The sequence below is a fragment of the Copadichromis virginalis genome, linkage group LG14 (assembly GCF_057382275.1).
Source record: "Copadichromis virginalis isolate Kocher_CV1m ecotype Utaka linkage group LG14, C_Virginalis_male_GT1.1, whole genome shotgun sequence".
NCBI lineage: Eukaryota > Metazoa > Chordata > Actinopteri > Cichliformes > Cichlidae > Copadichromis > Copadichromis virginalis.
This window is the reverse complement of record NC_140631.1, coordinates 25,348,117-25,375,891: the sequence shown is the minus strand read 5'-3', so window position 1 is coordinate 25,375,891 and position 27,775 is coordinate 25,348,117. Positions and strand designations below refer to the sequence as shown.

The 27,775-nt window shown below is 38.7% G+C and overlaps 2 protein-coding genes across 6 annotated transcripts; one reads left to right on the top strand and one right to left on the bottom strand.

Moving 5' to 3' along the window:
* Positions 1 to 206: 206 nt before the first annotated feature.
* tmprss4a (transmembrane serine protease 4a) lies at positions 207 to 17,817 on the top strand. 3 transcript variants are annotated; one of them, XM_085430118.1, is made up of 14 exons: positions 397 to 2,998; positions 9,975 to 10,033; positions 12,952 to 13,006; positions 13,296 to 13,436; positions 13,545 to 13,697; positions 13,781 to 13,907; positions 14,015 to 14,134; positions 14,708 to 14,751; positions 15,021 to 15,183; positions 15,322 to 15,488; positions 15,708 to 15,803; positions 15,916 to 16,058; positions 16,168 to 16,320; positions 16,463 to 17,817. In XM_085430118.1, exons 2-14 carry the CDS (start codon positions 10,028 to 10,030, stop codon positions 16,472 to 16,474), a joined length of 1,380 nt encoding a protein of 459 aa, XP_085286244.1. In that variant the 5' UTR covers positions 397 to 2,998; positions 9,975 to 10,027; the 3' UTR covers positions 16,475 to 17,817. The 3 variants fall into 3 exon arrangements, with proteins under 3 accessions (XP_085286245.1, XP_085286244.1, XP_085286243.1); XM_085430119.1 differs by lacking the exons at positions 397 to 2,998; positions 9,975 to 10,033 and adding an exon at positions 207 to 308; XM_085430117.1 differs by lacking the exon at positions 9,975 to 10,033 and having other exon boundaries at positions 398 to 2,998.
* A 1,329-nt stretch (positions 17,818 to 19,146) lies between these two features.
* On the bottom strand, positions 19,147 to 27,714 carry mre11a (MRE11 homolog A, double strand break repair nuclease). 3 transcript variants are annotated; one of them, XM_085430114.1, is made up of 19 exons: positions 27,650 to 27,714; positions 26,857 to 26,920; positions 26,633 to 26,765; positions 26,377 to 26,537; positions 25,167 to 25,254; positions 24,545 to 24,686; positions 24,312 to 24,426; positions 22,959 to 23,144; positions 22,615 to 22,867; positions 22,411 to 22,537; positions 22,186 to 22,286; positions 21,925 to 22,095; positions 21,788 to 21,847; positions 21,547 to 21,718; positions 20,267 to 20,353; positions 20,070 to 20,131; positions 19,905 to 19,966; positions 19,713 to 19,809; positions 19,147 to 19,510 (listed from the first exon to the last, which is right to left on the bottom strand). In XM_085430114.1, exons 2-19 carry the CDS (start codon positions 26,874 to 26,876, stop codon positions 19,478 to 19,480), a joined length of 2,070 nt encoding a protein of 689 aa, XP_085286240.1. In that variant the 5' UTR covers positions 26,877 to 26,920; positions 27,650 to 27,714; the 3' UTR covers positions 19,147 to 19,477. The 3 variants fall into 3 exon arrangements, with proteins under 3 accessions (XP_085286240.1, XP_085286238.1, XP_085286239.1); XM_085430112.1 differs by lacking the exon at positions 27,650 to 27,714 and adding an exon at positions 27,379 to 27,554; XM_085430113.1 differs by lacking the exon at positions 27,650 to 27,714 and adding an exon at positions 27,275 to 27,350.
* Positions 27,715 to 27,775: the final 61 nt, after the last annotated feature.

Below are 27,775 nucleotides of genomic sequence, written 5' to 3'. Positions count from 1 at the left end.
TTTTTTGAGTCTCGCAGGTTTCTTGAGGCCGTATCAAGTTTCACAAAATACACACCTGTGTGGACAAAGGAGGGCTTGCGCTAACTGGTGGGGAGGTAGTAGTGAAATAGCTTTGATGGTACATTGACCAGGCATGTGAGGGCGAGAGAGAGTGAGAGACGGAGAGAGAGAGGGAACATTCAAGTAAGCGGTCTACAGAGTGGAAGTTTGCATACCAGGTGTCACTTCCAACCAGGCTGCTCCCTGTTCTATAGATGCTTTACTGAGAACTTCACTGAGAAAGACTGACAGCAACAACCATTTCTCAAGTAAGGAAAAGCAACATATGTTTATCTGTGTTAATGTAATAAATTCTCTCTTTTTTTCTTTTTTTTTACAACTTTGCAATCGTGATGGCATCTAGGTCATGTCTACGTCATTATACGTGTTTTATTGTATTCATCCAGAAAAGGGAGAACTGAGGAAAGAACAGCATCCTGTATGAGTTACCGATATGGGGAACTTCACCAGCTCAGAGAAAACTTTCATAATTCTGTTTCCAAGTTTCGGCTTTACTAAACTCTGATAAGAGCATGCCTGATAAAGATGTCTTAGCTTTAAAGGGGATTCCCAGATTTTAAATTTCTGTAGTCCCACACATTTTAAAGTTCTTCATATGAACATTCTTTCACTGAAATTTCATGGAATGATAAGATCAATCTCTGACGTCATTGAAAAGAAACGGAAAGCTGTGCGGAATTAACGTGTATGCGTTGCGTCCATTCGTGATGGGCTAAAGTTGGACATAGTCAAATACAACATTATCAGCTGTTTTAACAGGAGATTTTTGGAGTTGTTTCTGCAAGCATATTTTTATTTTAATTTGTGCAAATTTGGCATTGTAATACTCGACACCATTAATATGTTTTTAAACGACCTAATATGTGAAACAAAATCACTCTGCTTAAATTCTTCTGAGGTTTGCACAGAATTCAAATGTGCTGCTAAAATAATTGTTGCTCAACAATGCTTTCGTAGAATAAGCGATACAAACGCTCGAAAATAGGAAGTTCTCTTATTTGGTTCATGTTCATCATCATTACGTTTGAGTCTCAGCAGAAACACACATGTATTTAAGTTAATATGTAACTTATTACCAAGATGTTCATGCCGTCCTTGAGCTTTGCACACAACTAGATTTAAAAGAAAACAGAAGATACAAACAACAGGTGGCTTCCACAAAGAAGTTAATTAATTTTATCTGCATTAGACTGGATGTCACGTCACAGAACTGATAGGATCATCAAAAAAAAAAAAAAAAAAAGAAGCAGTCTTTTAATGGAATCAAACAAGGGCGTACAACAGCTTTATTAGATCACTGGCTTTCTCTCATCTTCTCTTTTATTGTGTGTGCAAACATTTTGTCAGCTGTTGTTTAATCATGTCAGACTGTTGGAGAGGGTAAATACTGTGACTGCAGCATTCACGCAACTTACATTGTTTGCCTGTGAGAAATGTAATATAGCAAAGGGGATATAAATGATGCCTGATTTTCTTTGGTAAAAAAAAATGTGGTAAAAAAAGGTGGCAGTGTGTAATGCTGCTTGATGACAATTTTCCACAGGCTTCAATGGGTAAACTCACAAAAAGACTTCATGCATGTAATTCAGGGTGGAGGCTCTAAATGTCTTATTAATTCTACCCCAGCCTGAATTCCAACAAAGTAACAGCAGTTATTGGCTGAAAGAGACCTAAGCAAAAATGATTAGCTTCAAACTGATTCACTCCGGCAAGTCTACCTGTATACTGTAGCAGCACACCTGAAGTACTATCAGTCCCTCCATTTTCTTATATAGTGTATGCTGTGAGACAACTGATGATACCATATGAGAGTCCAAGTGATGAAGGGTTATTTCTTTTAGTAGACCTGGTCAAACAGCACAGTCAGCTCCTGTTTATTTACAATGGTTCTTTCTCTTCAGATGACCTTATCAGTCTTCTCTCTCGCACACTCCCAATGAAGCTTTTTTTCTTGCTCTGCCGTCTATGCTCAGTGTCCCATTCACAGTGGCTTCATTTTTAGAAACTCTGACTTAGTGACCAGGTCGGTCACTGAATGCACCTTTAAAAGATAATTTAGCTCTTCAGAATATTAAGAAGAGATATTCTGCGGCATGGCTGAAACAGACGGGGATGTTGGACCTTTAGTCACAATCTCAACAGTCACTACAGTTGTCACTACAACTGTGGTGTGCTTGTACATATAGTATTACAGTAATCTAAGTAATCAAAGTAATCATTAAACTGTCAAAAAAAACCAGATTGGAGACACACCTAAACCTCCGAGCGTACGCCGTGCCACTGGAAAATTCAAGTTTTACTGGTTTGTGTGTTACGTTTGTGTTTTTGCATCCATTTGTATACATGGAGATGGTTTGCCACATGAATGTGTGTTTGCGTAAAATTTGAAAGCCAAAGAATGACTGAAAGGGGGGTAAAGAACATGACAGGAGAAAAATACAAAGAGAGCATGCTTTGTGTCGCAGAGGCTAAAGAAGTTTAGATATGGAGGACGGTGTGGGAGGAGGGACAGAAATGAGAAAAGTGCACAGGTAGAGAGAGAGCCAGAAAGCAAGGGAAAGAGGAGGGTTAAAGTGTCAGGTTACCTGGACTTTAGTTTTGTTTTGTCAGTGGGAATCGATCGTTTAAAAGAAGCTCTCCGTGTTGATTTGAAAGGCTACGTATTATCAAGCTTCATTGCGCCCTTGGGGTTTTGAAGAGGGGCATCTGATTAAGTTACTGTAATACAGAAAGAAAACAGGAAGGAAGAAGGAAGACAGTGGGAGACTCAACTGAGCCAGGTTTTGTAGCATGACGGTAAGAGGAAGGGGACAAAGATAGCCAAGGGACAGCAAAATTTCTGAGGAATCCCACCTCCTGAAAGGGAGGGCAGTGTTTACTCTGTACTCTGTGACAAGCTACATCAAGCCTTACCAAAAGAGACACCTTCACCATGTGGGTAAGTGCAACTGGAAGTACAATCAACATTATTTACATCGTGTAGGTATACAGTCAATGGCTTGCCTTTAAGAAGTGATTTGAATAATGACCTCTGGATATTACGTGGTAATAAACTTGATATTTAACGTAATATAAAGACACTGGATAGACCTGTTGCATTGATATTATTTACAACAGCAGCTATGTTGAAAGGATAGCTCATACAAAACCAGAACAGATGTTGTGTAGTGACATATTTTGAGGACCTTATCAACGGTCTGTGACAAGTAGCAGTAACACGCAGGAACATTTCACATTCATAATTTTGCCAATAGAATTTTTGATATTTGAATGTAGAGCACGGCCGTATGAAGAATACAATACTTTTCATAATAACACAGCACGGAAAAGACAGCCACTAATGTTGGACCCACAAAACTGAGTAACACTTAACGCAAACATGGGTATACAAGAAGTGTGTACGTTTACTCATTTCAGGGTTCATAAAGAATAATTCCAGTCAAGTCTTTTTTTATAGAGAGAGAGAGATCTAGGTATTTGTTATATTAAAATTAGTAGCTTCACACTCATCCCAAGCAACAAGCGATGCTCCACAATGGCTCTACAGGAAAGATCAACATGCACTGGCTATTGCATAGAAAACTACATATTATATCAGCCTTATTAACATCAATAAACAATTAATGGTCTTATGTTAAAAAGGAAAAATGACAAAGTATCACACACGTTCCCAGAGGATGACTCTTGTGTGTGTGTGTGTGTGTGTGTGTGTGTGTGTGTGTGTGTGTGTGTGTGTGTGTGTGTGTGTGTGTGTGTGTGTGTGTGTTACTACAACAAGGCAGTAAAGGAAACATACTTGAGCTTACCGTACCAACGGCTTTTTTCTGTTAAACTTGACCCAATTATACTTTTTCCCTTCAAGGCTTTTTGGCAGCAGTCCACTGTATGAATCAGCTAGGCTTATTAAAACTGGAAGCTTACTGTAGGTGGCAATACAGAAGGAATCTCACCTTATTGCGATCGCAAGTTATACCCTTAGAAGGAGTATCCTTAACTCCAAACACAAAGCTGTTGGTTTTTGTTCTGGGTTTTTTTGTTTGTTTGTTTTAAATTCATGTATAAAGGACATTTATATTTACATACAGTATTTTGGTTAACAGCCAAATAAAACCAAGGACTTCTATTCATATCAAGTCATTGTTATCAATGACTTGATATAGGCTGTCATTGATAGAGCCTTGGTTTTATAGGCTGTCATTTTTTTTCCCACTTGTACTTCACCACTGGCCTTTTGACGAGCAAACATTACTAACAGTGTTTTTGATCCAGTGCAGCACTTCCAGTGTTTTTCATAAACAGGTTAGTTGTTGCTCTGAATAACACATGACTAACTAGTACTACCAGGCTGTTTTGAAATACTGCCCTGACTCATAAAATCGTTTATATTTGTCTTGGTACCAATGACAACATCTAAGTTTCCAAGTACACTGTCGTCATATCTCATGGCATGACAATGCATTTTTACAGGAAGGTCCACTCAAGACAAATTTCTTTAGCCGGCTTCTTGGTTTCCCATGTTGTATGGCCTGCCCACTGTTTTGTTTATCCTGCTTTTATTACTTCCCGAAATAACTGTAATTTATACCACAAGCCGATAACCTACTTTCTCCTACTGTTTACTTCCCCCCATAAACGTTACTTCCAGTTGGTTTCAGGGATGGGTGTGTCTGGTTCTTTTGTGACTATGTATTGACTAACAGTGGTTAAAAATAAAATAGTTAATTAAAATGGTGAATGTTTTATTTTAAATGAATAAGCCAGCCAGATGAAACATGGTGAAACACAGTGTTTAAATCTCAGAATCACCTTATATTGCTTTTTTTGCTTCTTTATTTTTTAAGTATATGGATGTAGACTAACTACAGCTTAACAGAATATTTACTGTAGGAGTGTAAAATTCTCATGTTATTTGCAAAGTGCCACTGGATACTGGATTTCTATGTAAAGTGAAATCTGAGAATTCTGAAATGTCAGTAAATGAAACAAAGAGGAAGGTGTCACATTCTTTTATACACTGTATTCAACTCTTGTACTTTAAGATGAAAGCTGAATGCTGAACATGAGCACATGAGCAAAACCAGCACAGAGCTACTGAGCTACTGTTCAGAAAAAAAAAGAAAGAAAGAAAAACCTGCCCAACAGCATTCTTCGCCCCTCTCTCTCCACAACTTGTATATTTCCACTGACAGACAGTGGCAGTTATGGGATCTGTTTTCAAAATTTGCCTTCATACTTCTCTGTAGCTCTACCAAATTAAGTGATACTAGTGACACATAAATGTGCAAATAGAAGGGTGGATTACCTGATATTTCTGCATCAAAAATAAGCAGTAGTGAAAATGAAAGAAAATAACTCTTCCCATTTTTAATCTTTGTCTTTTGTTTTTTGTTTTGGTTCTGGAAAGTCCTCACTGGTTAGTGACCTGCATGTTATGTTTTTGTACCAGCCGATCTGAAGCATACGTGCTACGCTAAATGTATTTGTACTCTAGCGGTTGAAGAGCTTTGAGGACAAGACAAAGGTAGAACAGCAGGCTGATGAAAAGTGTTCTTCGAGCTACCCCTCTGTAACAAAATATACCGTATACTAAAATCTTCTAATAGGCCAGTCAGCAGCCACATTGATGTGACACTTGATCTACAGTATAATGCTACAGGTGAAACCACATGACTAGCATAATGTGTGCCAAATGTTGGAAATGCAGTGAGACTAACAGTCATAATTGAGCATAGCACAACACAGATAACCTTTGTTTGTGAAAGGCATAAAAGTGGTTGAGATTCAAAATGTTGACATATGTTGTTGAGATGCTGGGGATAAGCAAGTAAAGGTTTGCATTTTTCGAGGGGGGACAACATTACAGTAGCATTTTAGGAAGTTTAAGAGGGAAGTTGAAAATGTAGTTATTATTTCACACAGCACAGTACAGAAAGAGATTTCACCAGTTTTGTTCAGTAAAATGTTTATTTAATTCCCATTAAAGACTATAGAGTTTTACATTCATATTAAGAACACAACTTGCAATTTTAATTGCAAAGGTGACTGGACTTGAGGAACAGTAATGGCAGTCAAGCATGACAATCACTCTAACAGATACTCCGAGCCGAAGCCATGGGAATTTTTCTGTGTTGTACACTTTCACCACGGTATTTTGCTCGCTGCTGTGTGAAATTCATGAACGCTCTACATGCTTGACTGAGCAGTTTACACCAGTATGACAGAAACACCATACTTTTTAAATAGATTTTTTCCCAGTCCCTTTATTGCACAAGAAATAAAGAAGCGAACAAGTTTATCAAGTGTTTTTTGAACCTAAACAAAGCTAAGATATTTTACCAGTATACACAGTGGTGTGAAAAAGTGTTTGCCCCCTTCTAGGTTAAATTTTGTTTTTTGCTCTTTTTTTTTTTTTTTTTGCATATTTGTCGCATTTATATGTTTCATATCATCAAACAACTTTAAAGATTAGACAAAGGAAACCTGACTAAATACAAAATTTATGTTTTAAATGATGATGTCTTTGATTAAGGGAGAAATTTGGGTTAAATCTACAGATGCAGATGTTGTTATAATTTCTGAAACTTGGTTAACTAAATCTATTACTAATGAAGACATTAACATATATGGGTACAATGTATATCGCACTGATAGGCCAAAAAAAGGAGGCGGTGTAGCTATTTATGTCAAATCAAGATTTAATGCTTCGATTGTTCTGTCCCAATCGATATGCAAACAAATGGAGTTTTTGGCCTTGAATGTAGATATTGCTAATACTTTTTCGATAACCATTGCTGGGTGTTACAGGCCCCCATCTGCTTCAAAAGAGGCATTATCTTCATTAAAGCACCTTTTGGCTAAACTAAATTATACCGAACTACTAATGGCTGGAGACTTGAACTGGGACTGGCTAAATGCAACTTCTGGTGAATTTAAAGAATTCTGCGATTCAATTAATCTTACCCAGCTAGTCTATCTTCCTACCAGGCCAAATCTTAAATGCCCTGAAAAGTCTACATTAATTGATTTGGTTTTAACAAATGTACCTCATAAATTCTCTTCACTTGGTGTTTTCTGTAATGACCTAAGTGATCACTGTGTTGTTGCTGTTTGCAGAAATGCTAAAATTCCAAAATGTAAGCCACGCATAGTGTGCAAAAGGAATCTTAAACAATTTAATGAACAGGCTTTTCATCATGATTTGTCATTAGTTAATTGGGAAAAAATCGGACTATTACCAGATGTAGAGCTAGCTTGGACATATTTTAAGGAAAGTTTTATGGGAATTGTTAATAAACATGCCCCCTTACGGAAAGTTAGAATTAAAGGTCGAGAAAATCCTTGGTTTTCACAGACACTCGCAGATAGCATACACAAGCGTAATAGAGCATGGGACAAGGCGAGACAAACAGATACTTCCACTGATTGGTCTGTTTTCAAACAGCTTAGAAATAAATGTACTTCTCTTATTAAAAAGGCCAAATCTGAATACTTTTTGTCTGTCACCACTGAGAACCTCAATGATCCACAGAAATTTTGGAAAGTAATCAAGTCTTTTTCCGCCAATAAAATGACTCAAACCTTTCCTAAATCTGTTGTAAAAGATTCAGTCTCAATTAATGATAAAACTGAAATTTTGAATTGTTTTAATGAACACTTTCTATCAGTGGGTTCCTTGTTTGCTTCTGCAGAAACTTTTTTAACAAATACTTGCCCAGAACTCTCTATGTTTTCTGGAGACCGTTTTAACTTTGTACCTTTTAGTGTTTATGAAGTGCATAAAGCTTTAAAGGCTTTGGATCACAGAAAACCTCCTGGTCCAGACTTGATGGAACCTTATTTTTTGAAGTTGGCAGCTGATTTTATTGCAGAACCACTCTCAATTCTATTTAATTTTTCAATTAAAACCAAAGAAATTCCAGCGGTTTGGAAATCAGCTTTCGTTTTGCCTTTATTGAAAGGAGGTGATCCATCGGTGTTGACTAATTATAGGCCAATATCAAATTTGTGTGTTTTATCCAAAATCCTGGAATCTCTAGTTTGTGACCAGTTGAAAGAGTTTTTGTACTCTAATGATATTGTCTCCAAATTTCAGTCAGGCTTCAGGAAAAAACACAGTACTAACACTGCCACTATGAAAGTGATAAATGATATTATTGTGGCACTTGATAAGAAATTGTACTGTGCGTCACTCTTTATTGACCTCTCAAAAGCTTTTGACACTGTTGATCATGCAGTCCTAAAAAACAGACTGCTCAGCCTTGGATTGTCAGAACATGCATTAGCGTGGTTCTCAAATTATCTGAAAAATAGAACCCAGTGCATTAAACTTGAAGGTCTTTGTTCTAAATTTGTTGCTGTCCACAAGGGGGTGCCACAGGGCTCAGTTTTGGGTCCCCTTCTGTTCCTTTTATATATCAATGACTTGGGTCAAAATGTCTCAGACACAAATTTGCATTTTTATGCTGACGACACAGTTATTTACTGTTATGGATCATCTCTTGCTCAGGCCATTGAAACTTTACAGAAAGCCTTTGTTGCTTTCCAGCATTCACTTATTCAGCTAAAATTAGTTCTCAATGCTGACAAGACTAAGCTAATGTTGTTTTCCAAGTCAAAGAAGGTCCCGGAGCCTATTCCAGTGGTGTCCACCCTTGAAGGAAATGTCATAGAGATAGTTCATGAATATAAATACCTTGGTGTCTGGATTGATGACTCCTTCACCTTTAAACCACATATAGAGAGACTAGTAAAGAAACTGAGACTTAAACTTCGTTTTTTCTTCCGTAATAAACAGTGCTTTTCTTTTGCAGTAAAAAAACGTCTTGTCACTGCAACCTTTTTATCTGTGTTAGATTATGGTGACATTCTGTATATGAACGCTTCTTCTTCATGTCTTCTAATGTTGGACACGATGTATCATGCTTCCTTGAGGTTTATTACCAATTGTAAATACCTGACCCATCACTGTGATTTGTACTTAAGAGTAAAATGGCCTTCTTTGGCCATTAGAAGACAGGGGCATTGGTACACTTTTATTTACAAAGCTATGCTTGGATTGCTGCCTCCTTATATTTGTACTTTGGTCACAAGGACAAATAGTGGTTCTTACTCCTTGCGCTCAAATGATCAGCTGCTGTTGTCTGTTCCCCTTGTCCGCACAGAGCTGGGTAAGAAAGCCTTTGTCCACTCTGCGCCTTTTTCATGGAACATGTTACAGAAAGACTGGAAACTAACTGAATTGTTGTCTTTAAATGTTTTTAAAACTAAACTCAAAGGCCTACAGGCTGCCTCAATAATGTGTAATTGTTTTGTGTAATTTTAACTTTGTTTGTTCGTATGTATTTGTCTTGAAATGTGCTGCCTCTTGGCCAGGACTCCCTTGAAAAAGAGGTCTTTGATCTCAACGGGACATTCCTGGTTAAATAAAGGTTAAATAAAAATTTAAAAAAAATGTTATCAAAACCTACCTGGTCCTAATTTTCTCTCTTCTTAAATGATGAATTAACTACATTTCATGGAAATCTGAGTTCAGTTCCAATAAGCACACCCAAGCCTGATTACTGGCAGACCTGTTGAATCAAGAACTTCTGGTTTCTGGTCTATCAAGACATGGAGGAGAATGTGCAGCCATTTGTTTATGTTGAACCCAAGTGTGCTCTGCAGCAGGACAATGATCCAAAACACACCAGCAAGTACACCTCTGAATGGTTTAATAAAAACAACATGAAGACTTTGGAGTAGCCTAGTCCCGCTGTGGTATGACCTTAAGAAGGTGGTTCATGCTCAAAAACTCTCCAATGTGGCTGAATTATAACAATTCTGCAAAGATGAGAGGGCCCAAATTCCTACACATCTCTGTAAAACACTCATTGCCTGCTATCATAAATGCTTGATTGCAGTTTTTTTCTGCTAAGGGTGGCCCGACCAGTTCTGAGGTTTAAGTCCAGTCATCTTTTTACACAGGACCATGAAGGTAATTTTTTTCCCCTAAGTAATAAACACTTTCATTTAGAAACTGCATTTTGCGTTTACTTGTGTTATTTTTGCCTAATATTTAAATTTGTTTGATGATCTGAAACATTTAAGTTTCAAAAACAGGAACTCAGGAAAAGACAAACACTCCTGTTACTCTCAGATTATGAACTATAGCCCTGATAAAACCCGTAAATGCCAAACAACATATCACAGTTCTCCTCTTTTTCTTCTTTTTTGACTGTTCATATACCTCCATGTCATCCTGATGCAATCCTCTTCCTCTGCAATGTTGGCAAATCATTCTTCACTACTTTATTCCACTGTGATATTCATTTTCCTCTTGTTGATTTAATAGTTAGTAAATTATTACTTGAATCTGAAATCTGTAGGTCCTGATTCTTCAGATAATTTGTTACCTGAGTTTCTTCACAGATTAGTTGTTCTTGTTGTTTTCTAAAAGTAGCATGTCTTGTCAACAACAGCTAATGAGGGCCAGTGAGGCAGGAAAGGGACTGGTTAGATGTAATGAATATGCACATAATAGCTTAATGGTATGAATGTGAGAGACACCTCAGAGCTGAAGAAATGACTGAGTGAATGAGAGAATAAAATAAGCTACTCTGACTTATAATTGAACAAGAGACACGTATCTTGGTAGTGACTGACTTTCTGGTGTAGTACAGGCAACGAATGAGTGAAAGAAGAAAAATGTGTATATTAACTCGTCTGCAAGTTGAGTAATAGCTTTGGAGCATCTATTTTTAACCACAAAGCTCTGTAAAACTCTTCAAGCTCAGCACCAAATACCTTTTTAATGTCTTTGTAATGTGAATGTAACCATTCGCTGGCTAAACCCCAAATCTCTCCCATGACACATTTGATAATTAGCACATGTAGCACTCACTCTACCTTTTGGAGGTACACTGATTGTCAGTGTTGCCTGATTGTTTGCTGTTTGTATGATGTAAAATCAGAGGCCAACTTCTAACTACCCCATAGAGCTCATTTGGAACCAGCCTCATTAGTTATCATTACTGACCATCAGAATCAGCTTGATATAGCAAATATGTGTACATATACAAGAAATTGATCTCTGGTTATTTCTTTGCTCTCCATGTACACAACAGACAATACTGACAACATGGCATCAACATGACATAGACAACACATAACAACATGTCGCATATTTATGGTGCAATGGTGCAGAGTGGATAAGGAATGGATAACCGGTTACTATATATACAGTAACTATGCCAATAATATTACCAAAAGTCATCTTTGAACAACTGTTATGTATGAGCTAAAGTAACATCTTGCTATGCCGCGGCTAATGTAAGCTAGCCAGCCACTTTGTGTGTTGTTAAGCAAAAAGGTAAGCAGGAAAAAAGGATTATTCAAACAACTTATGTCAGAGTCAAAGACCATCTGCTCCTATTACCCCTTTGGTGTTACCGATCTCCACTAAAGAGACCAAAGTAAAATGAGCTTACTGAAAAAATATTCATGTTTCTAACTGCAGTCTGTGTAAGGTAAACATTTTTAAAAAGACACTGCAGGGCTTTTTTCAAGCACAATTCAACCTTGTGAAAAATCACAAAATCAAGGTGTCATCAGTCATCAGTAAGTGTACTGATTTGAAATCATGGATCTGCTGCTGTCTTAAGTCTTCTGTAGTTAGGTCATTTAGACACATTTCCTAATCTGAAAGCCAAAGTATGAAAATGAAACATAGGCATTACTCGTGACTGAAATTTCGTGACTGAAATGGACTGCATGCACTTACACAAGCTGTTTGACTTGCATAATATGGGCCTTAAACCTGATTCATTTTATGTGAAGGACACTCACCCTGATCTATCAGTTTATACTGTTTCCACAGTATCAGCTTCAGTTAAACAAAAATTTCACTGGGCCCAAGTACAGCCTGTCACAATACTCCTCAGTACACAGGACACTTTGTACTGTTGGTGTATTTTGTGCTTGGGCAATTATTCCAAAAAGACACATTAAAATGTGAACATCACATTCTCTGCCATGTTTCCATAACTTGTCTTTTTCTGTGATCCTCCACTAGACAGATTGTATTTTATGCACTGATCTACAAATGCAGACCCATAAAAGACAGATCCACCGGTTTACTGTTAATACTTAGAGAACTGAAGAAATGGTAAAACCATGAGTATGCAGGGAGGAGATGTTGGTTACTGGCAGAAGGGCTAAGCGAGCTGAAATGGCAGCACTTGAAAAAGCTGTGAAAACAGGTGGGGCAGGCCTACTGTGGTTGGCTGAGTGAGGGCTGAAAGAGGAAATGGGTTAGGGGTTGATTGGCTTTAGCACTGTTGATTAATTGAAACATACTGACAACATGGCAGATCGTGCTGAATTACAGGAATGATGTTAATCAAAAAAAAAAAAACAACCCTAGCTAAAGCAACAAAAGGTAATCAAAGCTAATTAGTCCGGTGGCCTAACGACCACTGATACCATCATGTTAGTAGACTGAACAATGTAACAGAGAGGAGATGAAGGCCCACCTTTTATTCACAGCTGTCTAGATGTGCAGATGAAGGGCAGGTGTGATCAGTCACAAGTAGACTAGGAAATTGGGTCTAGTGTTTCACACACAAACATCCCAACTCAGACGAAGACAAGACACAATGGAGAAGAGCAAGGCACTGTAGGAAACTTAAGTTTAAGAGAGCTATTTTTTACACATATTTAAACACTTATCTGGAACTAAACACAAAAGCTCTGCTGAAAGAGTTTGTGCAAGCTCAGCTACTTACACTGACATTTGCATGGCAAATAAAGCATGTCCATGCTCAGGGAGTTGAAGGAGGTATAACCTAGAGACACAGGCACCTGATGTGATTACACCCCAGTTTTCACCTTTGCTTTTGTCTCTTCTGTCCTCAGACAGCTGCTCAGCTCCCTGAGGAAACCTCAAGGCCATTAAATCCTACAAACCCAGGTAAGCTATAAGTTTGTGTTGGTTTGGGATCAATATATGTATTTTTGCTGCACTGTAATAATGTTTGCATAGTATGATAAATACTTGGAAACAGCCAGGCCAGGCAGTAATTAGAATTTGCATGTGCACACTTCTTTTTTTTTTTTTTTTTCCATCTTGACAAATTTTCTACCCTTTTTGGTCTCTGTTCTGCGGTTTCTATTCTGCTATCGCAGTTTCCTGTTTATTGCGTCCTTACGTTTCTTTTTACATTCTGTTATCTCACTTCTAATTATTCTTCTTTCTGCAGTTCCTCGGCCAGGACGCCACAGAAGGCCCATGACGGCTCCAAACACCCCGAAAGAGAAGAGAGCGAAGATCAAGAAAGTGTTGATCACTACACTGACAGTTATGTTGATACTGGGCATACTGGCCATTGCAGCATACTTCAGTGAGTTACAATTCCTAAAAAATGTACTTCCTCAAAACACACTTTACACACTGCAATATGTAAAACTGGCCACACCCTTGTGATCCTGTCCTTCTCTTTTCTTTTCAGTTAAAAACTTGATTGAAAGCAAATACTTTTTTTGCACACGGTCTGTGAAATTCATCCCGTTAGACAAAACCTGCGATGGGCACATTGACTGTGCAGGAGCAGAAGATGAAATTACCTGCATGACGACCTTTAAAGTAAACACTACATTTCCAGGTAGAGTGCACTCCCCACTCTTTCTTTGTCATCATAAATAAACGAAAAACTGAAAAATGCCTCCCCCTCATTCCTCTCTCCAGTGCGACTCCAGTCGAATGATCAGGTCTTGCAAGTTTACGGTCCAGACTCAGGTTGGCGGACTGTTTGTTCTGACGACTGGACCCAAGCGCACACACAGACGGCATGTACACAACTGGGATACACAATGTGAGTTTACAATGACAAGGTGTTGAAATATGAGGAATACCTTGCAAATTTAACATCCCTGTTATGTGATCTGAAATCAAGCATAAAATCCCCCCCTGCTTCCACAGGAAGCCTACTAGCAAAAACATCTTAGTAAGCTCCTTAACGTCACCGATGAAAACTGGACCATTTACAGCTGTCAGGCCAGGGACCTCAAACACACCTATACAACAAGCCACTGCTGACCGGTAAGGAAGATGTCATCATATGGAAGCCAAATCATGATTTCATGTTTTGCCATTGCAACATAAACTACACAAAATAGAAATGCTAATAAGGGAACTTTCAGTGTGTCTCTTTCTGCTAAATGTATTCTTACAAAGAAGCACCGGCTCCTTGCGAGTTGCTTCTGCATTTAGCTAAAAACAGGATGTCAATATACACTTTCCATGCTTGGTATCCCTGTTTGTTAGGAAAATCTTCACTTTTTCTCTCCTTTTCTTTTTTAGATTTCATTCCCCCCCCCCCCCCCCCCCTTTTCATATGCAACCCCTTCAAATGAGTCTTTAGTTTCTATTCCTGAAAGACAAAAAGTCCCACAGTTTTTGTTCCTTCTATCTTATCCTTTATGAAAGTGAACAAAACAAAGATTTTACTTTGTATAAAACCCCAGCAGAAATGCAAACGAAATTCTGCACGAGGGTGAAGACAAGTTAGCAATTGGATGTGTGTTTTCTATATTTGACTAATTGTGAGGCTGTTTTGTGATCATATGAATAATGTCTGACATCTGACCAACTCCTCTTACATCTCTTCAACAGTAGTGTATGCCAGTCTGGATCTGTGGTATCTTTATCCTGTTCAGGTGAGTTTTATTTTTACAAAGGCAGCACCTGTCACTAATATTGTTTACAACACCTAACATGGCAGAGTGAAGTTCTTGGCTTTGTAAGTGGAAGACTACTTGTTGTGTGGAGAGTTTCACACTAACAGGCCCATACATGTCTCCAGGAAACAGCAGAACTATTTCCTAGCGACATATAACAAAGTAGCAAATAAACAGACATAATATAAAATGCAGTTTGAAATGAACCACGGGTCCTTGCAAATAACAATATTATAATATCTTATCAGACTGTGGAAATGTGGGCGCTGATGATCGCATCGTTGGGGGCACTGATACATCCATTGACCACTGGCCATGGCAGGTCAGCCTGCAGCGGTCTGGCCAACATACATGTGGAGGCTCACTGGTGTCACCGCGCTGGGTAGTCACTGCTGCCCACTGCTTCACTGGGTCAGTATAGTTACCATACTATATCATTTCCACTAAATTTGCTTTGTCTTATTCTTTAGCCTCATGATCCCGCTTCCTTCTTGCTCTCTCTCTCTTTCTTTTTTTTCTTTTTATTTATTTATTTATTTTTTTTTGCAGAAGTAATAAGGAGTTGAGGCAATGGGCAGTGGTGTCAGGCCAGACGAGCATAATCACACTGGGAGGCTCCTCTGTGGACAGAGTTATAGTGAATGCAGACTACAATGCAGAAACAAATGACTATGACATAGCACTGATGAGACTCACTAGGCCAATCACAGTGTCAGGTTAGTTTAAATTGTATTCGGTATGTTTGTATTCAGTAGGCTCAACCACCTCTCTGTTGCCCTCTAGTGGCTATGCGTCAAATATCAAGCTTCTCACTACGTAGTAACTTATATTCATTATATTGTGTGATTAGCTTATATCTTTATATGTATTTTCAAACTCTCAAAGTTACATAAAACAAATAAAAATTTCCACTTTATTAAATGTTTTTCTTCTAGATGTCAGAAGACCAGTTTGTCTGCCTCCTAAAGACTATAGCATTACAGCTGAAACCTACATGACAGTGACAGGGTGGGGATACCGACGGGAAAATGGTGAGAAATCCTACATGTAACCTATTCTTTATCACCTAATAATGCAAATAGAAAAAATACTTTTGCCTGTCTATGAGGTTGCAAACATTGTGTGCTTGTGTTCTGCCTTCAGGTGCAGTTGCTGACATACTGCAGGAGGCCAAAATCCCTCTGATAGCTCAGTCAGTATGTTCCAGCCCCACAGTCTATGGTAGTATCATAACAAATAGGATGCTCTGTGCAGGCTTCCCAGAAGGGAAGGTTGATGCCTGCCAGGTAACAGGCCTCCAATTTATTTTCTAATTTACATTAGAATTTGTATTCTGGGTATTATAGTTATTTTTGGTGAACAAACTTCATTTTTAAAATGTATTTTAAATGTCAGGGGGACAGTGGAGGCCCTTTGGTGCATATCAGTGACTCCAGTTGGAATCTGGTAGGCGTAGTGAGCTGGGGTGTTGGCTGTGCCCGGAAGGGAAAGCCAGGTGTTTACACCAACGTGGAAGTGATGCTCAACTGGATCCAAACAGTCATTGAGGTACTGCATATGTTGAAACAAAGTCACATCACAACATGTTTGTCACTTCACTGGCTAAGAATTTTCCTCAAAAATATTAAAAACATAATATTGTAATTTAATATATACAATCCTCAAGATGATTTCTATTTCATCTCTACAGAAAAACCCATGATGTCATCCACTGTGATAAACAACCACCATGAGAATCCAGTGCGGTCTACCTCTGATAGACTGTGAAACTGTCAAACCTGGTTTTGTTTTGGTTTTTTGAGGGTTTTTTCCATTTTGCTTGCCAAAAGGTGAGAGAAGGTTGCAGAGAGAGGGGAAGTTGAAGATCTCAACAGCAAAATGGAAACAGAAACACAGCCATATGCATAAACAAAGTGTGCGCGCGTGCACACGCACACACTTCATCAAACACACACGTCAGGTGCTGCTTGTGCCATTTCATATTCGTTATCTCAGGGGACAATTGTATTTATGCCTGTAGCTGTGTGAACTAGTATGTTTGGGATCTTTATAGCAGAGTGTCATACATGTTTTTTTGTTTTTAAAGCATTTTTGTGTTCGTATGTGTCTTTGTCACACCCAAGTAATTGACTTGTTGTTGTTTTGTTTTCCTTAGAGAAGAACCATCAAAGTTTATTTTATTTATATTGACACTAATTGCTGCAAACGCTTTTTTTTTTTTTTGTGTCTTTTATTTTTGGAGTTTGTCCTGCAAGCCTCAGATATAATGTACTTGATTACTGTGTGCCTTGACTTTTGGTTATGAATGTGTGGTTAGGGTTAATATGTCCAACTGCTACAGAGAAAGGTAACATACCTTATTATCAGGTATCGGTAATATTTTAAAAGGGACAAAAGGTCTGAGTTTAATGCATTTATTGTGCTATTTTAGATGATCACTCTATTAAACGGCAAAGGCACTTTCTTTTTCTTTTCTTTTTTTTTTCTTTCTCTTTTGTTTTGCAGGACTGCAGGTGTGATACTTCTGACCTCAACATGATTTAGCACTTTAAGTGGAAAGTGAGAATTAAAGGACCTCACTTTATGCGCAGAGGATTTAGGTCACAAGTCTACACATAGATTTAATACAAATATTCATAGATCACACTCCATGTTGGCTCCATCATGAGTAAGCAATTCACTCTCACTATAACCAGAATATTTCCACTAGTGTTCACCAAGTTATTTCCTTCACTGCAAGGGAATTTCTCCCAAAAATACTGCAGAATTTGTTTTTGTCAAATTTATTGCAGTTGGTTAATTTTTGCACTCAACCAAAACTCATTCAAACAGGAAATCAACCTGAATTTGTTATAAAACTGTTTCTTTACTAAAAAAAAAGTACTTTATTATATCATATATTAAATAGAGTTGGACATGAGTATGAGTGCCATGAGGACTAATATTTGTGAATATTTTCCATTTTGTTGTTCTTGTTGTTGATGTTGTTGTTGTTTAATCTATGAGACGTTTGCAGAGACAATAAAAACAATGTTAACTTGGTAACTGGGACAATTGTTCTATTCTTAATTGTGTGTCGTTAAATGTTTGTGTCATCCCAGCCTCAAAGAAACACCCACAGACCTTAAATTAAAGTGATGAAGAAATATTTTTTTATCATTATTTACATTATGAACAAAAGATGAAATATTAGATCAAACTTTTAATTCAAACTTTTTGCACAATCAGATGATAGCCCACCTTGCTTGGAGAAACAATCATTTGTTCAGCATGATTGAAGATTAAAGAAATACTGCCCCCTTATGGTCAACAAAGTACAGGGACTTTACTCCATTAACCCTTTAAACCCTAACCCATCTTTAAAGCAGGGGTGCGCAACTCCAGGCCTCAAGGGCCGGTGTCCTGCAGGTTTTAGATGTCAAACACCTGAATCAAGTGATTAGCTCATTACCAGGCCTCTGGAGAACTTCAAAACATGTTGAGGAGGTAATTTAGCCATTTAAATCAGCTGTGATGGCTCAAGGACACATCTAAAACATGCAGGGACACCGGCCCTTGTGGACTGCGATTGGGGACCCCTGGTTTAAAGGGTTAATACCTGACTGCCGTGCTGCGCCGTCTTTTTCGCTGACATTTGTGTTTGCGCGTGCGCAGTGTGACAAACTGCGGTGACACCCTCACGACCAAGCGATTGATGATCGGGAGCTGGTCGTGAGGTGTTAATCGCGTCTCGTTACCCCACGTATACTACACGATGCACGACACACGATCAAGGCTAAAATCGGGCCGATCGCCAAAACGGTCGCACGACTCAAAAATCGGCTCAAAATGGGCCAAAAATCGCACAGTGTAAGCCCAGCATAAGGAGGCCCAATGTCTCCTGCAGAATTTAGATGGTTGGGTCAGCCTTCCTGCCTTGTAGCAATGGTTCGAGCCGTTGCTGCTGGTGTAAAGGTGTCGAAAATGGTTTCTTGTTATACTTAATGATTACAGTACACCCATCTTCTGGTGGCTGTTTCCAACAAGGTAACACTCCATGCACCAAAGCTCAAACTGTTTCTTAAACATGAAAATGTGTTCATTGTACTCAAACGCCCTCCACAGTGACCAGATCTCAATACAATAGAACAACTCTGGGTTGGAATGGAATTAAGAGACTCGTCATGGATATCTAGCTGATAAATCTGCAGCAACTGTCTGATGCTATCATGTCCAAAGTCTCTGAGAAATGTTTCCAGTATCCTTTTTGAATCTATGTCACGAAGGAGTAAGGCAAAAGTGATTATCGACCTTGTACTAGTTAGGAGGACCTAATAAAGGGTCCACTAAGTGTATGTGTGACTTTGAGTTATATTGCAAAAATAAAACACTTGATTACATATCAAAAGCAACATTTATTTTTCAAGAACTACAAAAGTACTACAAAAGCCAGAGATAAACCCCATTAGTGGTTACTGTTGATGTACAGATGCAGTCCACCACCAACTGACAGGCACAGTCTTACTGTGCAAACCCAGGACAAAACCTCCACCTTGCCCATATGTACCCTTCAATCTAACCTTTCACCAGAAAACAGACTGATATGAAAATCTTAACATTAAGAATGAGTGATGAGGAAATTGAATGTGTATGGACCTTGAAATCATTCAGAATAATACCGGAGCAGCTAACTTGCAACTTTGGAAAAATTAAGATGGACTTATGGTTATCTTCTGGTCGGGGCTTTGAATGGATCATCCTGTATCAAAAAAAAAGAGAGATGAAGAAAAAAGGATTAAGGCACGAGTCAGAGAAAACTAAAAGATGTAACAATGTTGGATAAATATATGTGTGATGTCATGAATTCAGATGCATTTTTATTGCACCTAAAATTATATGATTTAATGTTAATCCCACTTTACACGACACATCCTATACATGAATTTGCCTTCTTGTTTTACCTCATCATCATCGCTGTCCTCAAATGCAATTCCTCTTGACTGGCTCTGGCTCTGAGAGCCGTATTTAGAGAAGGACGATGATGATGAGGACGACGGTCTGGTGTAGAAAAGAACAAAGATTTTAAGAAAAGCCATTGCTCTAAAATACAACACTATATAACACTTCTACAGTCTAGGTTTAAACAAACATACTTTGGAGGCGGCCGGGCAGCTTTTGTTACAGGTATATCTTCATCTGAGTCATCAATGATCACCTAAAGATGGATAAATATGAGATTAAATGTTAGTGGATGGTATGCTTCACTTAAAAATGGAGATGTGTGAGTTTATGAGTGTTACCGTTTATCATTAACTCACTTCATCTGTGTAAGATTTGGTGGCTCTAGTCCGAGAAGGCTTTTGAGAGGATGCCTGAAATGCTGAAGAGCGAGGGAGGAAACATACAGCGGACGTGGGACAGATTTCTGTGAATTTTCTGTGGCTCTTTTTGTGGATAGACAAGTGCAACATGTGTTTACAGACAGTCACACTAACAGAAGTTTACATTCCCCTACCCTGAAAAATGCTCCTGCTTTGGGATGTTGTTGAGGACTTCTGGGACCGACCCCGACCAGCTGGCTTTGGTTCAGAGGCAGTCGCACCTGAACAGCCCGAAAAATAATGGAACAAGTCATTGAAATCATGGATTGATATTATATACGTTGCTTTTTCTGTACTATCACATTAGCCTATAATGTCTATAATATTTATGCGAAATGTCATCCCATCATGACATCATGTTATCATCAATGTTCATTTCAGAATTATACAAAAAGCTCCTTTTTCATGCAACACAAAATGGGTTAACAATTTAAAGTTGTTCTGCAGCAATGGAAGTCAAAAGCTGGTGCTACAATTCCTACAGGTGTTTCAGATTTTCTAGATTACTTACAACCTCCTTTGTCTGTATAAAGCAGTGTTGGAACACACTGTGGTACCATACCCTTGTGAGCATCAGTTGAACAGTACTGTATTGCAGAAACTAGTGTGTTGCTACACAAATGGTGAGAAAAAAGCAATTAACAATGGAAGAGAGACAGAGCATCATAACACTTAAAAATGTAGGTCCTTCCTACAAAGAAATTGGAAAGAAAGTCAAGGAGTCGTTATAGTTTCTTTCACCATCAAAAGCTACTCAGAAATTGGGGCAAACTCTGACAGGAAGAGCTCTGGCAGACCCAAAGCCACAACTGAATCAGAGGGCAAATTTCTGAGAGTTAACAGCTTGCGTGATAGGCGGCTCACAGGACAAAAGCTTCAAACACAGCTTAATAGTGGTTGTAGTAAACAAGTCTCAGAAGAGAAGACTTTGAGCTGCAGGTTTGACAGGACGAGTTGCAGCAAGAAAGCCACTGCTAAGATGTCAGAATAAGACAAAGAGGCTTGCCTGGGCTATGAAACACTGTCATTGGACTACTGAGGACTGGAAGAAGGTATTATGAACTAATGAATCAAAATGTGAAATCTTCGGTTCATCGTGCAGGGTTTTTGAATGCCGTCAGTAGGTGAAAGGATGATTCCACAGTGTGTGGCATCAACATCAAAACATAAGTCCAAGCTATGCCAGAACTCCTCACGAAAAATGAACAAGATGGTAAGCTTGAAAACATGGAGTGGCCAGCACAGTCTCCAGACTTAAACCCCATCGAGCTGGTTTGGGATGAACTGGACATAAGAGTGAAAGCAAGTCAACCTACAAGTGCCACACATTTATGGGAACTTGTACGTAGTCACTGCACTGTTGCATATCAAGATTTTTAAATACACCTTTACTGCTTCTCTTTATCGCCCTCACCTCTGCCCCTCCCTCGGCCACCACGGCCTCTGCTTCCTCGCCCTCTGCCTCGTGTAGGTGCAGCAACTGGAACCGAGCCTTCGTCAGAGTCCATATTAACATCTGAAACATCCTGATCTGCGAAGTCACCATCACCACGCTCCAACCGGTGAGCCTTAGCTCTGTTCATAGCCTGAGAAAGAAAGAGACAATTAACCAAACACAGAAATGAATTTCAGGCTTCAGTGAAGTCATTACTTACTTCTTGGATGTCTTTCTCCTCCTCAGCTGTGTTCTTTTTGGAATCTCTGAATAGCCGAACCTGAAAATATAAAAACATGAAAAATATATAATATGACAATAATTACTCCACTTCCACTACATGCTACGTTCTTTTACCTCTGCATCTATATCCTGTTCTGTGGTTACTCCTCTAGACTGAAGATGGAGCTGTGTCTTCTGCAACTGGTAAGTGATAAGCTCCTCGATGGCTTCCTTCTCATCTTTGTCAACAAACTCCTGAATGGCCTTACCCATGCCTTGTTCAGTCAGCAGGGACAGCTGTACCTTCTAGACATACAGAAAGAATACAAAGATCAAATGCCAGATGAAAACAAGAGATTCCATACACTAAACATGCCGGTTTTAAGATGAGCACACCTGCTCTGCTGCCTCAAAGTACTGCTTGACAAGGTCCTCCACTCTCAACCCTTCGACAGCAGTAGGTTTGAACAGCTTCCCATAGTCAATACTGCTCTCATCTAAAAAGCAAAATGAATTAAATCAGAGGGCTGAATGGTCAGTTTACTCTCTGAAGCAGAGCTACATTATGGGATTTATCCAGTGCTGAGTTAATGGTGTAGAGATTCACAGCAGCAGCCAAACCTTTGATTTCCTTCTGCTCACGGCGTCTGATAAAGTGAATTATGTCTTTCGGGTTGGCCACACGATCCACAAACTTCTGGCTGAACCGTGAGGTATTGAATGCCTCAAAACCGCCACTGTAGTCCACCTGCAAAGAGAATTTCATATTTAGATTTCAATTAAGCAGCAACATTAGGATGTATGCACACAGTGTATCCATCTTACTCTCAGGCGAATAAGAGGTTTCTCAGGTGTAAGCCGACATCCAAGTCTTTCCCTTTCTGCTTCGTCCAGCATCTCTGTGACCTTTGCAAAACAATAGTCCTCCACCTTCTTTGTTACATGAGGTGTATCTGGTGTAAAACAGTCCTGATGATCAGCCAGCACCACATCCTCAATGAAGAACTGACGCACAGTCTTCAGGGGGATCTCTTGCAATTTCATTTTACGACCTTTCACCCTCAACAGACCAATTTTCCTAGATATGAATAAACAGACAAACAGTGTTTTGAGAACTGACATTAAAATACATTCAGAATGTGATTCATTTAATGTGTGTGCATTCATACTTCTTGGTGGCTTCTCCAGGAGAAAGGGATGTAGCTACAGAGCTTCCAGGCTGTGACACATAGAAGAGCTGCTGTTCATTTAGGGTGGGTTTAATCAAACACTCATGTTCATGACCCCACACCACCAGGTCAAGGAAATCATCCAGGAACTGCTCAGGAATGTAGTTTGTAGGACCATGTTTACTCCTTGACAAAATACAAACACAGAAAAAGTTGTTGGTATTTTTACATAATTAGGTGATCAAATAAAAAGAAATTTATGAACAAGTTATACTAATACAAGATTTTTTTTCATGTCACAACTTCCCTCTCATATACACTGTTAGGTTTAATGTATGTGTTGTAAGTTGCCATTTAAAAAGCTAGAATGCTTCTATTTGCTCTCTATGTAACCCGCGCATATGAGTACGTGCACGACCTCGATAAGGGGAACAAGCAGCCTTGAGAAGAACAGATTCTATTCAATGAAGGAAGCCACCTGGCTGGGACGAGATGCCGACATCTGTGTGTAACCAATAAAAACAACCTGCAGGAGGAAAGCAAGTTGAAGTGGGTTGGAGACAACTGCTTCCCTCTTGCAAGTGAAAACTTGAGCTCTGTGTGACCTCGTTCCTGAGTGAGTTTCTGTTTATCCAGCAGTATCAGAGGTAAGACTCTGACATACAGAACACCCTGTATGTTTACTGAGGAACACTTGGAGACAGACTTGTTTAGTAAATGAAATAAATGAATGCACCATTGTGTGTTTATTTAATTATTGAATTAATTAATTAATTATAACACATATTAATAATTCATGATAAGACATCATTATTTAACTGTATGACTAGTTAACTAAGATAGGAAATAAATTCAACAAATTAATAAATAAATTCAAAAGAAAATAATTACTTAAATGTGTCATTAATTAGTTAAAAACATGTTTTACTATTTCACTATTTATTTATTTTTATTTCATGGTTCCTGGATCATGAAGTCATTTAAACTATCACAACAACTCGTCAACAGACCCACACATCTGCTTGGTTACCCTGCACAGCAAATCAAGATGGCCCAATCCCAGATTATGGATTGATGCAGTGTCAATGTCAATAGGTGGTTATATGGATTTGGAGTATCCAGGTATCCCAGAATACATTTCAAATTAAATCGCCAGTAGCATTGTTTACTTAATTATGTACTTTGTAAATTATTTATTATGTATTTCAAAATGTAATTATTATATTAATGACCCGTTTAACTGATTACATGATGAAGTATTTATTTATGTATTTATTTAATACTGTTTGACCCTTTCAGCACTCCATAGTTTGACACAGCTGCATCTCAAATGCTTTTAAATGATGTAGTTACCTGTTCTGATGGATGGTGAAGAGGTTAAACCAGCCATCTTGGTCTTCTTTCGGGCGAAGCATGGATACCTGTTTGTTGACAAACATCCTGTACAGGCGCTCATCTGGGATAGAACCTTGAGACATATTAATACAAAATTAAAATCAATCGTTGATTGATTGACAAATCTTAGTGAAACAACAAGATTATTTTAGGAATGGACACTACTGATCCATCTGGAAACATGAACCTACCAAGACCATATAAGGCAAGCTTGGTGATGCCTTTCTGTATTAAAATGGGACTGATTTCTATCTTCTCCACAGAGTGGGAGTGGCCAAAATGATTGACAAGTCCGGAAGCACTCAGCAGATCCAATGCACACAAGCCTTCAGCCTTGGAGAAAACATACAGAAATCCACATACTTGAATATTAGTGCATGGGTGTCACGGTCAGGTGTATGAGAATGGAAAGAGAGGACCCAACTGCAGGACTCACAGATTTATTACACAAACAGGATGAACTGAACATGAAAGGTTGACCTTAACTACTGAACTAGACTGTAAACACACACGATGAGTTGACGACAACAAGACAAAGAACTGAGGGAAACTGAGGGCTTAAATACACTGGATAACGATGATGAGTGGAAACAGGTGAGAACACAGCTGAACTAAATCTGATTAATGACAAAGAGGAAGTAGAACTTAACAGAATGCACACAGACAGAAGACTAACACAATAAAACAGGAAACACACACGTGAAAACAAACAATGACAAAAGGTCCAGAACTGAAAACACTGGGTCAAAGGAACCCTGACAATGGGTGTTGTATCTGAATTCATAACTTCCTTTGTCACTAAAAGCAACTCACTCCAGTTGGGTCATCATGGTTCCCATGAATGCTGAACACAGGAATAGAGATGTTCAGGTTTTCATCCTGATAATTAACCCAGGGGAACCTACAAGATATCAACACACACATAACATTTATACATAACAAATAAAACAGTGTGTTATAGAAGTTTAGCACATGTTGTGATTAAATAATTTGAAGTGCCTCAATAATGCTATGCTTTTTTATTAATAAGGGTTATAAAGTTATATAGTATAGTATTAAGTGGACACGGCCCTGAAAATAAAGGCATTACACTACGTGTCTTTGGGGGGTTGAATGCTGCAGACTCACGCTTGCCTGGGAAAAGGTAGATAACAGGGGACCATCTTCTAGTGGAAAGTTACTGAGACACTGTTTTTTAGACTAGAATGAGAGAGCTTCTATAATAAAACTATTGGGGGCACCACCATTTTGAGATCCGCGGCAACATGTCATGCAGGACGCATCACCCTTCTAGAAGTCACTGTGTAAGTGTGAAATGGTCTACTAAGCAGTGTTTTGTCTTCCATCGGATGCCTATGAGGAATCAAAAGAACTCGGTGAAGTGTTGATATTTAACACAGACACGTGACCGTTTACCATGTGACACTAACTTGTTTTTTGGGCTTGTAATCCTGAAATACAGTTACAAACCTACTAAACATTCCTTAGATGAGTAAAAGAGTAAAGAAACCAGTATATATACTCTCTCAGAGAAAGTAACACACTTTCATAACAAGCTTCTTGCTGTGTAACCCTTGCATTCCCCCTGACTGCACACCACATGATTTAGATCATTATGTTGTTTAAAAACGAATTATATTGGACAAGATATGAAGGTGTATAAAAGTTTAAATAATTATCAGTATTATGTGTCAAGATGGGTAACAAACCCCAGTTACTGGCCTGGAATTGTAATCACTGGATCAAGTGGACCACAGTTATTGCTCAGGTATTTACCTGATTTTTATTGTATTTATATTATAATGATACTGACACATCTCTGTACATTATCTCTTACATCGTCAATGAGTCAGCATAGCTCATTTCTCATTAATATCAGTGATAATTTGTATGTTAAGTGTATATGAGTGATTGGATGTGATCGCCACCATTTATCAGATCCAATATGGCGAACAGTTCTTAAGCGACCTGCACATGACATTACGTGCAAAACCTCTATAGGATGACACCAAGTGAAACTGACTGTGTTGTGTTGAAGTTGACTTTCTGGTCACTGAGGATTTCGAAGCGTACAGGCGAGTCTCCCATGCAGTATTTTCGCAGCATAGTGAGGCACTTGTGAAGGCACTGGCGTGAAGGTTTGTTGTCATGGAATAAATCGCCACCAAGGAGGATGAAATCTACCTGTTAGCAAAGAAACAAGCAAAAAGAAAAGAAATGGATACTTGAGACATGCGGAGGTAATGGTCCATTCAGGTCCACTTACAACAAGCACGCACCTCATTTTGCTTGGCACATTGCAGGATTTCATCTAGTGTGGTGTATGTGTCATTTCCACGAATGGCATCCTTCTCAAGGTAACCAAGGTGAATATCTGTAGCAATCAGGATCTTGAAAGTATCCTCATCATCTCTAGAAAATGGAAACATATGTGTACATATTACATGGATATAAACATTACATTCAAGAACACGTTCAAGAGGAAAGACTTAAAAGACCATACGAGGTATTCTCTGAAGACATGATGATGTGTTTACAGCTGGCAGGGGCTCAGCAATAAGGCTTTTCTGCAAAAAATACAAACAATATAAACAATTCATATTTATTTTAAAAAATATCTTAAGGAAACTTACGATATTAAGAAACTTAAGAAAATGAATCATAAACAATAACAATAAAAATAAGTGGATATTTGTAAAAAGTTCAGAATCAAAAATAGCACTTTTTTTAAGAGTCCCTATGTCCCAAAAACATGCTAACGACACACTATGCATGATGAACCGCCGACCTAACTTATTATTATGTTAGTAAGACCGTAGCTACAGCTAAGAGTAACACGTTATCGGAAAGACAGCAGGTTAGCTTTTGCCTGTGTTGGAAAGCGGTGGGTGAAATGTATTAATAGCATGACTACAACAAACCTATCATGTGTTCGTAAATTTGTTGAATGTAGCCTACAGTTAAGATGCCCATACGGCCTAGGTAACGACCCAGATTGGAAAAATAACACGACCATCCCACTTACCTTCTCTAAAGTCTCTAAACTACCCAAGTTGCCATAAAATTCCCGGCAACTCTTGCAAACCCTTGCTCCACCCCTCAAGGGTGTCTGAGAGTTATTGTAGTTTCATTCCTAAACATCTCGATTCTTCAAAGCGGAATCTCCGCTGAGGAGAAACTACATTTCCGGTAAGCCCACCGTGTGCGCTTGTTTTATGGATATTGGCACTCCGGTCCGCGTCTTTTATATGTCCTTAGTGTCTAACGAGTCATAATGTGATTTAAACCATTCGTACCCTTCAGAAACCATGGACTGTGTCGCTTGTCAAAGTGGTGTTTTCTTTTGCACAGCCCATATTAGCACAAACGGCTGTACAAACTGTGCTTAGCTAGTAATCTGTCAGTCGTAATTAAAAAGCGAT

Excerpts from the sequence above, each read along its gene's own strand:
- tmprss4a (XM_085430118.1), top strand. Across the intron at positions 13,007-13,295 it reads ATTAAATCCTACAAACCCAG|TTCCTCGGCCAGGACGCCAC; the intron begins GTAAGCTATAAG and ends TTCTTTCTGCAG. Across the intron at positions 15,804-15,915 it reads GGGATACCGACGGGAAAATG|GTGCAGTTGCTGACATACTG; the intron begins GTGAGAAATCCT and ends TTCTGCCTTCAG.
- mre11a (XM_085430114.1), bottom strand. The coding sequence starts at position 26,876 with ATGTCTTCAGAGAATACCTC. Across the intron at positions 25,255-26,376 it reads GTCAACTTCAACACAACACA|GTTCCCCTGGGTTAATTATC; the intron begins GTCAGTTTCACT and ends GATATCTTGTAG. Across the intron at positions 21,848-21,924 it reads AACAGGATATAGATGCAGAG|GTTCGGCTATTCAGAGATTC; the intron begins GTAAAAGAACGT and ends TTATATTTTCAG.